At 34.8% G+C, this 13,448-nt stretch overlaps 1 protein-coding gene across 5 annotated transcripts; it reads right to left on the bottom strand.

The window, feature by feature from the left end:
* Positions 1 to 3,821: 3,821 nt before the first annotated feature.
* LOC127836258 (synaptogenesis protein syg-2-like) lies at positions 3,822 to 12,479 on the bottom strand. 5 transcript variants are annotated; one of them, XM_052362745.1, is made up of 12 exons: positions 11,786 to 12,479; positions 10,928 to 11,245; positions 8,991 to 9,275; positions 8,245 to 8,553; positions 7,066 to 7,359; positions 6,315 to 6,584; positions 5,763 to 5,861; positions 5,576 to 5,615; positions 5,214 to 5,266; positions 4,710 to 4,807; positions 4,473 to 4,516; positions 3,822 to 3,992 (listed from the first exon to the last, which is right to left on the bottom strand). In XM_052362745.1, the coding sequence occupies exons 1-11, from the start codon at positions 12,141 to 12,143 to the stop codon at positions 4,487 to 4,489; spliced, it is 2,154 nt and encodes a 717-aa protein (XP_052218705.1). In that variant the 5' UTR covers positions 12,144 to 12,479; the 3' UTR covers positions 3,822 to 3,992; positions 4,473 to 4,486. The 5 variants fall into 5 exon arrangements, with proteins under 5 accessions (XP_052218705.1, XP_052218706.1, XP_052218707.1 ...); XM_052362746.1 differs by lacking the exon at positions 4,473 to 4,516 and having other exon boundaries at positions 11,786 to 12,121; positions 12,274 to 12,476; XM_052362747.1 differs by lacking the exon at positions 4,473 to 4,516 and having other exon boundaries at positions 11,786 to 12,087; positions 12,274 to 12,476.
* Positions 12,480 to 13,448: the final 969 nt, after the last annotated feature.

The following is a 13,448-nucleotide window of genomic DNA, read 5'->3' as shown; positions in this document are numbered from 1 at the left end:
TCATATCAAATGAATGGGTATTGACCGATGATTGCAATATTGATTGATAATCTGGTGATGAGAAAAATACTGCAGATTATTTTGATGTTAATTATGACGGTTATGATGATAACGAAGAATATTTTATATGGCAATGGTGAATTCGATCAGTAAACTTATAATGATAATATGATGATTTTGTGGATAATAATCATGTAGAATTGTGACAACGACGATGATGATGATGACGACTATGCTAATGATGATGATGATAGTAATTATTAATATTATTTGGAACATCAGACGGTTTTAAATTATCAAGTTTACTGTTCCTGAAAAGAGATCCATAATAAAAACAGTACAATCATCGTTTTATGTTTTTGGCATCCTCAATTTTGGACACACACACTATATATATAGTAGTATATATATATATAATATATATATAATAATATTAAATTTCTGCTTTAATCCACGGCACGAAATGATGTCATCAACTGTCGAATCGGGACTACTTTTTTCCCACGCACCTTGTCACCTGTATTTGCCAAATGCATCAATAATAAAAACAATCTCAACTGTTTGTTAATTTTAATGACCTTAAAACAAATAAAAGTAGTAAAAAAACGTGTTTGATGTCATTTATTGTCATTAAACCTCTAGTATTAGGTAAATTTAACATTATGTTGCAAATAGGTTCTGTTGTTGTTGCTCCCCTTTGACGGATTCAGTTCGAGTTTCTCCACTTTGACCGTAGAAAACAATCGTCTGCGAAATTGTAACACCTCAAAATGTTTGACGAATTTAACAAAACCAATTTGTCATTAATTTGGGATGAATTAAATGATGAAAATGAGCAACAAGCAACTGAGACAATGGAATTCATACTTAGCCAGTTCCAGGAACAATAAACATCTAATATGTTTACAAATGAGATTGAATTGACAACTTAGAATTAAACCATCCCCTGTACTAACTTTGGTTCTGATTCACTATCCAGTAGCAATGTCATTCCCCCAACTTTAAATCATATTCCAGACATGCCTGACAATAAAGAGTTCTTACATGTTAACCTCACTGATGTCGGTGATTTCATTGTCCAAAATGAAAATAAAAAGACTGTAGCGAAGACCTTGTCTGACATAAACAAATTAAGAAGGTTTCTAATGTCAAAAGCTGAAAGAAAAGAAATCCACTACATAGAACCAACTCTTCTTGGTGAGTATTTGGCCACTTTCCTGTTGTCCCTTAAAAAGTTAAATGGCACAGATTTCGAACCAAGCTCCCTCCGTGGCATCATCGCTGAGAGGTACCTGAAACGACATCGCTATGGATGTTCAGTCATGACAGGGATTTGAGCCCAATTTGCACTCACAAGGGAAACCTACTATTCAAAGAAAAAAGTCTTAAGAAACAGATAAACATTAAGATGAACGGTTATAACTGAAAGAAATTGTCAAAATAGCGTATTGAACAGAAACCGTATCATTTATGACAAAATTGGGAAAAAAAACCCAAGTGTAGTCTGTACGAAACTATAACGCTGGCGACATAAATTTGCAATTAATAAATGAAAGTCGAATAGTCACATTAAACAGTAATACTGTAAGCCTACGAAAGATAGAATACTAAAACAAGAGCACCGCATAGCGGGCGCCAACGCTCGGCTGTGGGTGCAGTTTTTTATATGTTAAAGGTTTATATTAGAGGTCACAGTGTCCTTGACCTTTGATCTAGTGACCCAAAAATGGGTGTGGCGTGTAGAACTGATCAAGTTGCATCTACATATGAAGTTTCAAAGTTGTAGGTGGAAGCACTTTTATTTTAGAGCCAATGTTAAGGTTTTAGCACGACGCGAACGGCAGACGCCGGACGGCGGACGGCGGACGGCGGACGACGAGCTGGCTATGACAATACCTCGGGTTTTCTTCGAAAACAGCTGAGCTAAAATAAATTTGAATTACAAAATATAGTCGAAAAGTTAAATGAAACAGTATAAGAAACATACATCACCAATTTAGGGTCAGGGAAACCGTCCTAGGGAGGCCCATCTGCTGAGTGATACCGACATCGATCTGCTCTGGCAGAAGGGGATCCTTGGCACCAAGTCTCAGAAGGCCTTGTTAAATACAATCTGGTTGAACAACTGCCTTCATTTCGGCTTGCGAGGAACCACGGAGCAATACAATTTGCGGTAAGAAACCTTTTTAACACACAGGCACACAAAATATGTATCAATTTTTCTCATTATTTTGCACCCCATTTCACAAAGTACATCCGCTTCAACTTAAATGCTATCTTCTATTGTTGTTCATATCCGACGTAAAATAAAGATTCTTGTATCTTGTATCTTGTAAGGTCGAGAGACGTTCGCCTCCGTGTGGACTCGAATGGTGTGGAGTATCTCGAGGTAAACGAGCGCCAAACGAAAAAACGCACATGAGAGAACATCGCTGACATAATAAAAGTGTCTCCCAAGATGTTCGCCACTTCTGGATCAAGAAATTCTGTGTTAATATACAAGCTGTACTCGGATATGCGTCCATCTGATTTTTCTTCAGATCAGCACCCTTTCTACCTGGCAATACGCACAATTGACACTGCATCCCAGTGATTCTTGCGTCAACAATTGGGTGTCAACAAGCTAGGTCAGATGCTGAAGGCCATGGCAAAAGACGCCGGCTTTCCCGAGCACAAGAGAATAACGAACCACTCAGTTCGCAAATTCCTGGTCCCAAAACTCCGAAATGCAAACATTCCACCCACTGAAATCATGGTAATAACAGGGCACAAAAATGTCCAGTCCATAACCAATTATTCCACCATATCTGTTGAACAGCAGCAAAAGTATTCCAACATTCTTGCTCAGTCCAGTCAATGTAACAACCCAACAGCTTCCTCTTGTTCACCTTCATGCACTGAAACTATGGCCGAAATACAGCCTAGGCAACCACTGTCTACCGTTGAACAGGTTGATCTTGATGTTCGCCCCACCCAGTCACTTCACCTGGAAATGTCTTTCTCTCGTTAGAACAACTTTGCCTCACAATTCTTTGGTGCCACTTTCCACATTCATAATTTTAATGTATATAATAAGCTTAAATACAAGTTATCATTGTTATTTCGTCACGAAATAACCACATATTATAACAAAGAAGCAAATATTTTGCAACCCGTGATCGAGTTGATAGTTTGATATCGAAAGCGAATTGTGTGTGGTGTTAGGCTAGGTTGTAAACAGATGTAGTTCCTTGTATATAACAACTAAATCTTATATTGATGTTATAAAACTTTTAGATTTGCAATTCAATATGAATAAAATTGTAATTAATAACGCACGACCCTTTGTCACAGAACGGTATTCTGATTAAAAAAAAATGATTATTTTATCAGCGGTTGGTTTTGGAACGCGGAGTAATACACTGACCTTTGTTACACTACAGTCATTATCAAAGTTCGACAAACACCCATGAAAACCAATTTTGTTTAAATAAAAAGGTTTACTGAAAACAAAGTGGGAAAAATAGAATAATAGATTTGTTTTGATTATAGATCAGGTTTATCATGCTCGGCACGAAAATGAAAAAGCACTCGTGATTTTTGTTTTCTAAGCCTCGCATGATAAACCTGATCTATAATCAACACTAACCTATTATTCTCTATGTTAGTTGCAGTCATAATTATATAATAACACGTGTAATTTCGTAAACGAATACTAGTCAATATAGCTGCCATATAACGGAAAAGCAATAATTACTTTCAGAGCATAATACATATGAGTAATTGGTAATATAAAACAATCGAACACATATTGCATAAACGACCATATTTTTAACATACAAAACCTTAAAAACAATTGAAACATTTTAACACCAAACAACGACCAAATATGTCCATGATTGGTAATTATTCAATGAAATAGCATGGCGTCAGTGCAGTTAGTACTGTGGAGTGAGGTAGTAAGTATTGGAGGTTCCCAGCACATCATACCGCCTAGTGCAGCTGGGTTGAGTCTGAAATAATAGTTTTACCATCAATACGAAACTGACTAGCTCTTTTATATAATCTGGACCTTTATTTAAAACACAACATTATTTAAAAATGGTTATTTGTTAAATTCGTTGTTAATTCATTAAAAACCTGAATACATACCATTGTGTACATACCATTACACTGCTATTATGTTATTTTTATGTTAATGTGTATTGAATCTGCTAAATAAACTATACTTGATTTGTTTTCATGTTTCAAGTTTTTCATTCAAACATCGGCAAACTCCTTTCACCATTCACATATAATTAAACAAAATATAGTCAAAGTGCATAAGTACATACAAATAAAATCATGTTAATAGACATAAACTACTATAAAACGTGTTATAACGTCGTGTAAAAAAGAGTATGTATTAAAAACGACGCAGTAGAACAAACCATAAATAAATAGCCAATATAATTAGTGTTTCAAACACTTTTTATTTAAGACGCAGTAAATACTTGTTATTTTTTCCTCATGCAGTTTCATGGCAGCAGTAATGAATCTGGAAACATTGTTAATGACTATAGTATTTTGACAAGATAATTTTTACTAAATGTGATGACTGGTGTAGAGCCATTTACAATACGGCAAAGCATATTGACAATTTTGTTTATCTCACGTATTCTAATTGTATGCAGGCAGAAAATAAGTTTGATCAAAGCCTCCTGTTAAAAACATAAGATTGTTCTACTCACTGAATCCAGGTCAAACGAGTCGGACTTTGGGATCGTTTGATCTATGTCCTCATATAATAATTCGTCTTTGCTTTCTATGTCCACAGTGGGCAGCGAGTCTAAAATAGAAACACAATTACTTTCAAGCACAACGAAACAAACTTAATTGATGTTTCCACGTTACAGGTATTTGGTGATATACAATCTCAACCAATACTATGGAACAACATCGTATTATTTGGTTAAATACATTATCCTCATAATCAAAGCATGTTCTGCGTTAACTGTTTTTTTTTTTATTTCCGTTTTGTTTACATACTTTGCTACACAATGAATCAATTAATAATTAATCTACTCAAGTATTATAAAAATATATCAATAAACTACGAAATTAACCATTCAGTCGCCTTTAACACCAAATAATTAAAGAAAACGTGTAATAAATAATACACAAAATTGCAAGAGCATTTTACACTGACTTCGATGAATCAATCCAAAATTACACACAAACTATATGAATGTTACCTTTGGACAAGACATCCAGTAGCTGGGCGTCGACATTTGCAATCGTATTTGGTCTGAAAGAACTGAAGAGCGTTAATCATGTTTAGGCACAACAAGGCTGTAATTCAGTACTGTGTTATAGGAAAAAGTGAAAATAAAAATGTATTTTACCGAAAATTACACGCTGGAGATCTATAGTGGTGCATATTATTATTGTATTCTAAACAAAGTAGGACGAATGACCAGTATAGGCTTAGCTATACAAGATTATGTAAATAGGCCCTCATGCGGTTCATACGGTATGAATGCTTATAGTATTACAACAAACAGAATAATTGCTTATTTAATTCTTTGAGTCTTAAAGAAGTTTAGTAATAATCTACCTTGTTTGCATGGAATGTCTTTTCTGTGTATTTCGGAATCCTGCAAGACACAAAATATGCACTAAATTAACCGTTCAGCCTGAAAGATACGGATTACATCTCTACAACATTAACAATAAACCAATACAAGTTATACGCAGGGAAAATCTGTAAATGTTCCAACGTAATGGACAAAATATTAACATACGCTTAGCAAAGCAGAAGAAAACAAACACGAAGACGCACACTGCTGCACCCCCAACTCCAGCTGAGGTTGGTAAACATGGAAACCCTTCTTGTGATTTTGCTATGGCAAATAAAAAGGAAATCAACATTACTTCCTTTAATTTATATTGTAAAATGTTGTAGTGATGGAACTTATTCAGCGATGCAAGCATTAGATGATTACATAGATTCGAAACTGGTTGTGTTATATTTCAAGAATAACTTGCTATTTTTAGTTTTTCATAATCTGATGCGCAGAAATAAAACAACTAGGCCCTAAGCACAATGGTTAATTGCACACATAAAAAAACAATCCTTGTAGTTGACCGATAAATAATAATAGCACGGAAATTATTTTGTTTCTAACTTGGCATAACTTTCATAACATAATAGAAAGTGTAATCAAAGCTATATTTAGGAGTTTTGAAAATATATCAATGTTGTTTATTGAAGAAATAAGAAAAGTAAAAATTGTCTTCTTTGAACATAGAATAGCAGAACAATTTTTACATTGTGGCTTGTTTATTATACGTACTTTCTGAAGGGAGCACTTCTAATCCTTTTCTATGTTCCCCATATTTGTTTACTGCAGTGCATTCGATCATTAAATATGATTCAACCAGCTCTGAGGTAACCATAATGCATTCAGACTTATGCTCGCATCTGGAGATCATTTTTCTATTGGCTGGGTGTATCCAGGAAACGTTGGACAGCGGATAACTGTCAACTACGCATGTCAGCAGAATTTTCACACTACCACCAATGCCAAAAAGTTTGCTGTCTCGAATTGTAATCACTGGCGCATCTGAAATGTGCGCATAAATTGAACATCGTTCTGGGAAAACTGGGCTTAATGCTTGCGCGTTGAATGTCGTCCCAGATAAGATATTTTCCGCTTTTATGAATTTTTTTCGTTTAACGGAAGTCCCTTCTAAACGACATTCCAGTTTAGGCGGAAAGTGTCGTCCCATACTAGCTTGTGCGGAATGCACATGCTTATCTGAGACGGCACTTAACGCACGTGCATATAGCCAAGTTTTTCCTGACCGATGCTCATTTAAAACAAATAGTTTCAAGAAACTATCACTATGACGAAAATACAAATTTAATGAAATCTTCTTTATTTTCGTTAATTGACCAAAACAAATACAAGATACTTTTACTTCAGCAATTGTTACAGATGCAACTTTCAAAGTCATCGACAAATTAAATTTAAGCATGTTCTTAAGACGTTTTTATCTTAAGCAAAAATGTGTTTGGTGATGACAATAACGGTCTAAACATACGAGGAACAATAACTTTGACGTTTTTAATCATTTCCAAGAAGAACTCTTCGCATCGGACACGACAGCTGATTCGATGACCTCCTCCTCCCGAAGTATGTGGCATCTGTACATGGATGTTTGAAGAGATGTTCGAATTTGTCACGATGTTCAAAATTATGTCGCGAGAGTCTGCATACCACGCGAAAGAACAGTCGGTGTTGTGATCTGTTAGCGTGCAACTGATGTCGAAATTGTACCAGGGTAATATGTTGTCCGGGATGGACGGTGGTACCATAGATACTTCTATGGGTGGATCTAGAAAATAATGACAAGAACATTATCATACCCGAGTAACATTTATTGTACTTAAGATGCAATAGAAAGAAGAAAGCGCGAAGAATCATTCAACCTTTTTCATACAAAATGACAAAATTACAAAAGCGTGAATAACACTATATTTAAAAAGATCCACACACGGAAATGATGTATTTACGCAGTGTATATTATGTACAAAAATAGGTATTTCGCCATAATTATCGTCTACAATTAGATAAGCAACATTGTCCAAGAATTTGAAGTGAAAAATTTATTAGTCCTTAATAGGTACGCATAGAAGTAGAATCTGAACGATTCAGGCAAAGGTATAATTCAAGTTTAGAAGCATTATAAGGACATAAATTCTTGTAACCACCGGCTTCTCTTTTATTTAAGTCCAGTGACCAATTACTCATACAATACATGACAATACATAAAACAAATTTAAAAGCAATATGTGATTTATTTGAATATATAAACAAAATTGGAGATGTCTTATTGAGCATTTGGAGTTCGAAATTAATTAACGTCTTCAGCATTCATAATTGAGAACAAAATATTTCTCACCCATATTCGTTCACTCGGATTATGCTAATGTAAGATTATTACATACACACTCAGGTAACAGATATGTAGAAGGTAATGAAACTATGAATTTGGAGAACTTAAATGATTATTTAATGAGTACGTTTCTGATATTTTATAAAGCGTATTCATGTTTGCATGTTTATATAGGATGCGTAACAAAAATGTATCTGCAATTCAAAATTAAAGATAAGACTAATTCATCTGATTTGGGCGTTGACAAAATCAAACATTATACAAGAAAGTACCCAAATATTGTTTTCAAAGGGCATCCTTTTGACGAATCCAATAGGTACTTACATTTATAGTTCAGTATCTGCGATTTTGATTCCCAATACATATATGCGTCGTTTATTGTTCGGAGTAGAACAGAGCAATTAAGAATCATATTATTCCATGTCCGATTGACGGATGTCAAAGTAATATAGCTTCGATAAAACTGTGTTGAATGGTAAAACACTTCAATTTGAGTCGCCTCTGCAATTCTCTTGTCGCCCAGGAACATTTCTATTTTAGGGGGCGGTCTTGCGATGGAAACACTGCAGGTTATGTTTAATGGGTAGCCCTCTTTCAACTCCGAAATATCTAATGTCACAGCGTCGGGTGGAACTGAAACAAGTTGATAGGTAAGCTGAAGAAAAAATATTTGTGTACACAAATTGAATCTTATAAGAAAGCTCAGTTTAATCACCAGTTAAACCACTTTCATTACCAACTAACCTGTTTTTAAGCTAGTATTATTGTACTAACAACATGCAAAGCTGCGCATAGTTATTTGTATAGTTTTTATAGTACCTTCAATTTGTTTTAAAATGGAACGTCTCGAGATAAGCAATTAATGCCTATTTGTATTTTTATATTTATTACATTCACGGAAACGTATTCCGAATTTGAATATATTATTTGGATATATAAATTAAACATTACTTAAATATCAATTTATTCAATCACTGATTATTGATAAACATACTCTAAGAAATGGTTTCTAAATACGTAATAATCTTATATTGATTAAAATTGCGTATGCGTAAACGTATGTTACTTACCAAAAATATATATGAATGCTTCAGTTATAAACATCTGTCCTGTCTCTGGAAATGCAACAGAACATGTCAATTTTGCCATATGATGCGCTTCTGTGAAATCCTTCTTCACTGTGTATACATTATATCCTTCATACGACTGTACTACGTCGACGTCCAGTTTTGTAGATCCAATTGAAATATTGACGCTTTTGCTAAACGTTGAACAGGAAATGTGATCGCCGATTGCCAAACAAATGCAATTGGAACATTCCTTCGTTGAACAGAGAGGGTTTAGTATTGGACGACCTGAAGCATATAACGGACGCTTCAACACATCCAATAACATTGAAAGCTGAAAAAGTATCTACCATTTTACCAGGCTATTTCAAACAAACAAGCATGTAAATTTTGTATGTGGTTTTCTAAAGAGAACGTGGTAATTTTGTTGTTTGCCATCATTATTGCGGCTATTGCGATGATCTGGAATTGCTAGTATATGAGTCACGTTCTGGGATAACTGGGCTTAATGCATTTGCGTAAAATGTCGTCCCAGATTAGCCTATGCATTCCGCGCAGGCTAATAAGGGACGACACTTTCCGCCAGGACTGGATTTTCTTTTAAAAGAGAATTCCTTTAAACGAAAAATTCCGTAAAAGCGGAAAGTGTCGTCCCTGATTAGCTTGTGCGGACTGCACAGGCTAATCTGGGACGACACTTTACGCACATGCATTAAGCCCAGTTTTCCCAGAACAGGCTCATATGATTCTTGGTTCTCAAATCTTGTCAACAAGAAGGGATTAAGCAGAAACTTGGATTTACTTCGTTCAGTCGTTCTTCAGAGAATCGCAATACTGTTATTCAGGGACATATTAAACCACTGACAAACTTAATTGACTTAATATAATATGTTATTGCTGTTTAATTTGAATTGCAATTTTATGGTGTTATCTATAATTTACACTTTTTGTGATGAAATCTGGCTAAGTTCGAGCCTCGGCATGCTTTAAACACTTTAAAATCCTCAATGCGTTTCATTTACGTTCCACGGCGGTGATCACAGCTTGACAAAAGCAAAATCACACAACAAAAAACATAAAAATGAGAATCGTTCTGGGAAAACTGGGCTTAATGCATGTGCGTAAAGTGTTATCCCAGATTAGCCTGTGCAGTCCGCACAGGCTAATCAGGGACGATACTATCCGTCTAGGCAGGATTTTCTTTCAGAAGTAACTTCCTTTCAACGAAAAATTCCATAAAAGCGGAAAGTGTCGTCCCTGATTTGCCTGTGCGGACTGCACAGGCTTATCTGGGACGACACTTTGCGCACATGCAATTAGCCCAATTTTCACAGAACGCGGCTCATTTTCAAGTTTTTTGTTGTGTTGCATTGCATAAGTGGTCACGTGCATTAAATAAAAGACAAGCGGCCGGTAACGAGAATTTCTTTCCCGAAAATGTTTATGGAGTTTTATTATTCATATTCATATGATCCTCCCATAGAAAACCCCTTCTGGATGTTCGAGCCCTATTGTGTTATGGATTTTTCAATAACATAATAATTTTGTTAGCTTTAATTTAATTGAAAGGTTTTAGTGCAACGTATGCATATAAAGTTGTTTTTTCTATTAAGAAGACGTTTTTGGGATTTTTTTGTTGTTTTCAATAATTAAAAAAGTAATTTACACATTTGCCTACATGTTCAACTAATGTCATATACGCGTCTACATACAGTTTGAAGGTATAATTAATAAATAAAACAATAAAACATTATAGGTATTTTAATTGTTAAAATAGGTAGTCTAGTTTTGTAACATACTTGATTAAGTTAATATACAGGTCCCCATTTTATTATGAAATGATACTATACCTAGTAAAGAAATATGTACTAGTAAAGTAATTGCGTAAAATTTCACGAAATCATGCAACTAAATGAGAACTGACGTTAAATTAGATTTACCTACAAACAGACGTAGAACGTTTGTATCCTCTAGCAACCAATATGCTTTTGCCGTATGCGTATCACATCGCACAATATACCACTCCGGACTGGTAACGTTGTAAATGTCGAAAACGAGTTTGTAATTCAACGGCTCCACGGTGCGAATAAACTGGTTATGTCGGAGAAATGTCATCGTTACCGAAAAGGCTATCGAAATATTTACTCCATCTTTAAGGTCCATTACTGATTTAGTCGGTACATAAGCTATTTTGCCACTATCACCAGGTTGAGCAGGATATGACATCACATAAATATGACCACAGTTGTTTTCAAATTCTGAATAAAAAATATCAACATACATACGAAATAAAAACAAAGAGCATACTATTCCAATATTTAAATCAAGAACAGTATATTTCAGAATGAAATAACGACACAAGATGTTTTGCCGTTTATATATTAATACATGTTTATTCAAATGACAGGAAAATTTGTATTGACTGTTCAAAAACTTATTACTTATGAACCTTAAGACTTATTTATTTTTACATTCAGTTCAGTTTACTTTGAAGTTTTAAAGTAAATTATTTAAGCAGATACAAATGAGCATCGCTCTGGGAAAACGGGGCTTAACGCATGTATGTGAACTGTCGTCTTAGATTAGCCAGTGAAGTCCGCACAGGCTAATCAGGGACGACACTTTCCGCTTTTATGGTATTTTTCGTTTAAAGGGCGTCTCTTCTTAGCGAAAATCCAGTTAAGGCGGAAAGTGTCGTGCCTGAATAGCCTGTGCGGACTGCACATGCTAATCTGGAACAACGCTTTACACACATGCATTAAGCCCCAGAGCGCGGCTCATATGGTTTAAAACATTACCTTGTAACAGTAGTTCTGCAGCGTTTGACGTAATATTCTTAAAGCTGGCAAGGATGAGAGCCTTATTCCAAGCTTTGCTGACATTATTCAGCTCTAACACAACTCCATCAGGAGAATGATTTTGCGTGTAACCGATTCGTATATCGTCAAATTCGTTCTGTCCTGCAAACTTAACCTTCCATTTTAACTCACTTAGGAGATCGGTTGTAACCAAAAGATCGGGATCTAATAACACTGAAACTGCCCTGCCTAGAAAGGCTGGTTGGAGCGCTGAAAGTCGACCTAATGAGGGTTGTCCGCTACTAAGCACAATTAACTGAGTAACTAAGAGAAGTGCTGTAATGATATGAATCATCATAAAAAAGTACTAATGAACTTTTTAGAGTTAGTTGTTAACCGATTCATCTAACAGTAAAACACATATCAACGTCAAGTGTGATTAAGTATTTCTTGAAATGTGACACGTAGCATTTTTAAATCAAATATACCTTGTTAATTAGTCACAGAAGCACATCCATTCTATTCGGAATTGGCGTCATAATTATCGACATATAAGTTCATAGTCAGCACCGACAAAATGTATGCACCATATATGAATAACAATACATAAAAGTACATTTAAGGAAATAATTATATAAAAACAATCCATAGTCCAATAGTTAAAAACTGCGAGTCGTAAAATAAGGTTTTTATTTCCTTGATGAGGATTGGTCGTTAGAGATGCATATGAAGTAAGTATGCAAGTTTATGCCTATATGCAAGACACAACGTTGTCAAGCTGCAAATATACGATCGGACATTCATTGTCCTTCAAACTTCGGTGAACAAATCACATTGACATACATATTTAAGAAAGAATGGTTTTCTAAATTTACAACCCCCAATTCACTGGGATACATGTAACTTATATTTGTTTTTATAAAACAAATACAATAAGAGCTTTTAAATCAACTATATTAGTAATGAATTAAAGAATAGATGCAATTTGTTCCAGCAAATACAATGCATCCTATTCAACATATATCATCTTTTAGATAGACGACTACAGACTGCTTCGATGAATGCGCTGAGTAGATTTAGCAAAATTGTAACATTCATTCTTCTTTGCCAGTCTTCTTAATGCACACTAAAGTTGTATTGTTCCTAATCGTATTTTGATCCATTCATTGTATGTACTATACAAAGGATTACTAATACTTAACGATGTTTCAGGAGAACAGTCCAAATCTGCTGAAACTATCGATACTGAAACTGCTTGCAGTGACATTGTTGCATGACTAGTTCTAAAGTGGGAATCTTGGTTTATGTTCCGGGATGTATATGCATTGTATTGTATATGGGTTTGTCATAGGAAAACCAGAGAAACGTTATCTGGTGGTTTCCTAAGAAGTTAAAAAAAGTAAGTTTCCACTGACCCTAAATCAATGTCCCGCACATAGACTATTTTGTTGAGTTTGCCAGACGATTTCATTTTTTTTATATAATTAATGACAATGTAGATACTATTATTTTTCTTTCTGTATGTACATTTGGGGATAAACGCTTCAAACAAGTTTTTTTTTCATTTTGTTAAATAAAGCATAGAACGCACGAGTTGTAAAAGCATACAGTTTAATTCTTGTCAAATATTAACGTTTACTATAGAAAACATCGCAGACGTGGA

This window comes from Dreissena polymorpha, chromosome 6 (genome assembly GCF_020536995.1).
Source record: "Dreissena polymorpha isolate Duluth1 chromosome 6, UMN_Dpol_1.0, whole genome shotgun sequence".
NCBI lineage: Eukaryota > Metazoa > Mollusca > Bivalvia > Myida > Dreissenidae > Dreissena > Dreissena polymorpha.
This window is presented reverse-complemented; position numbering and strand designations above follow the sequence as displayed.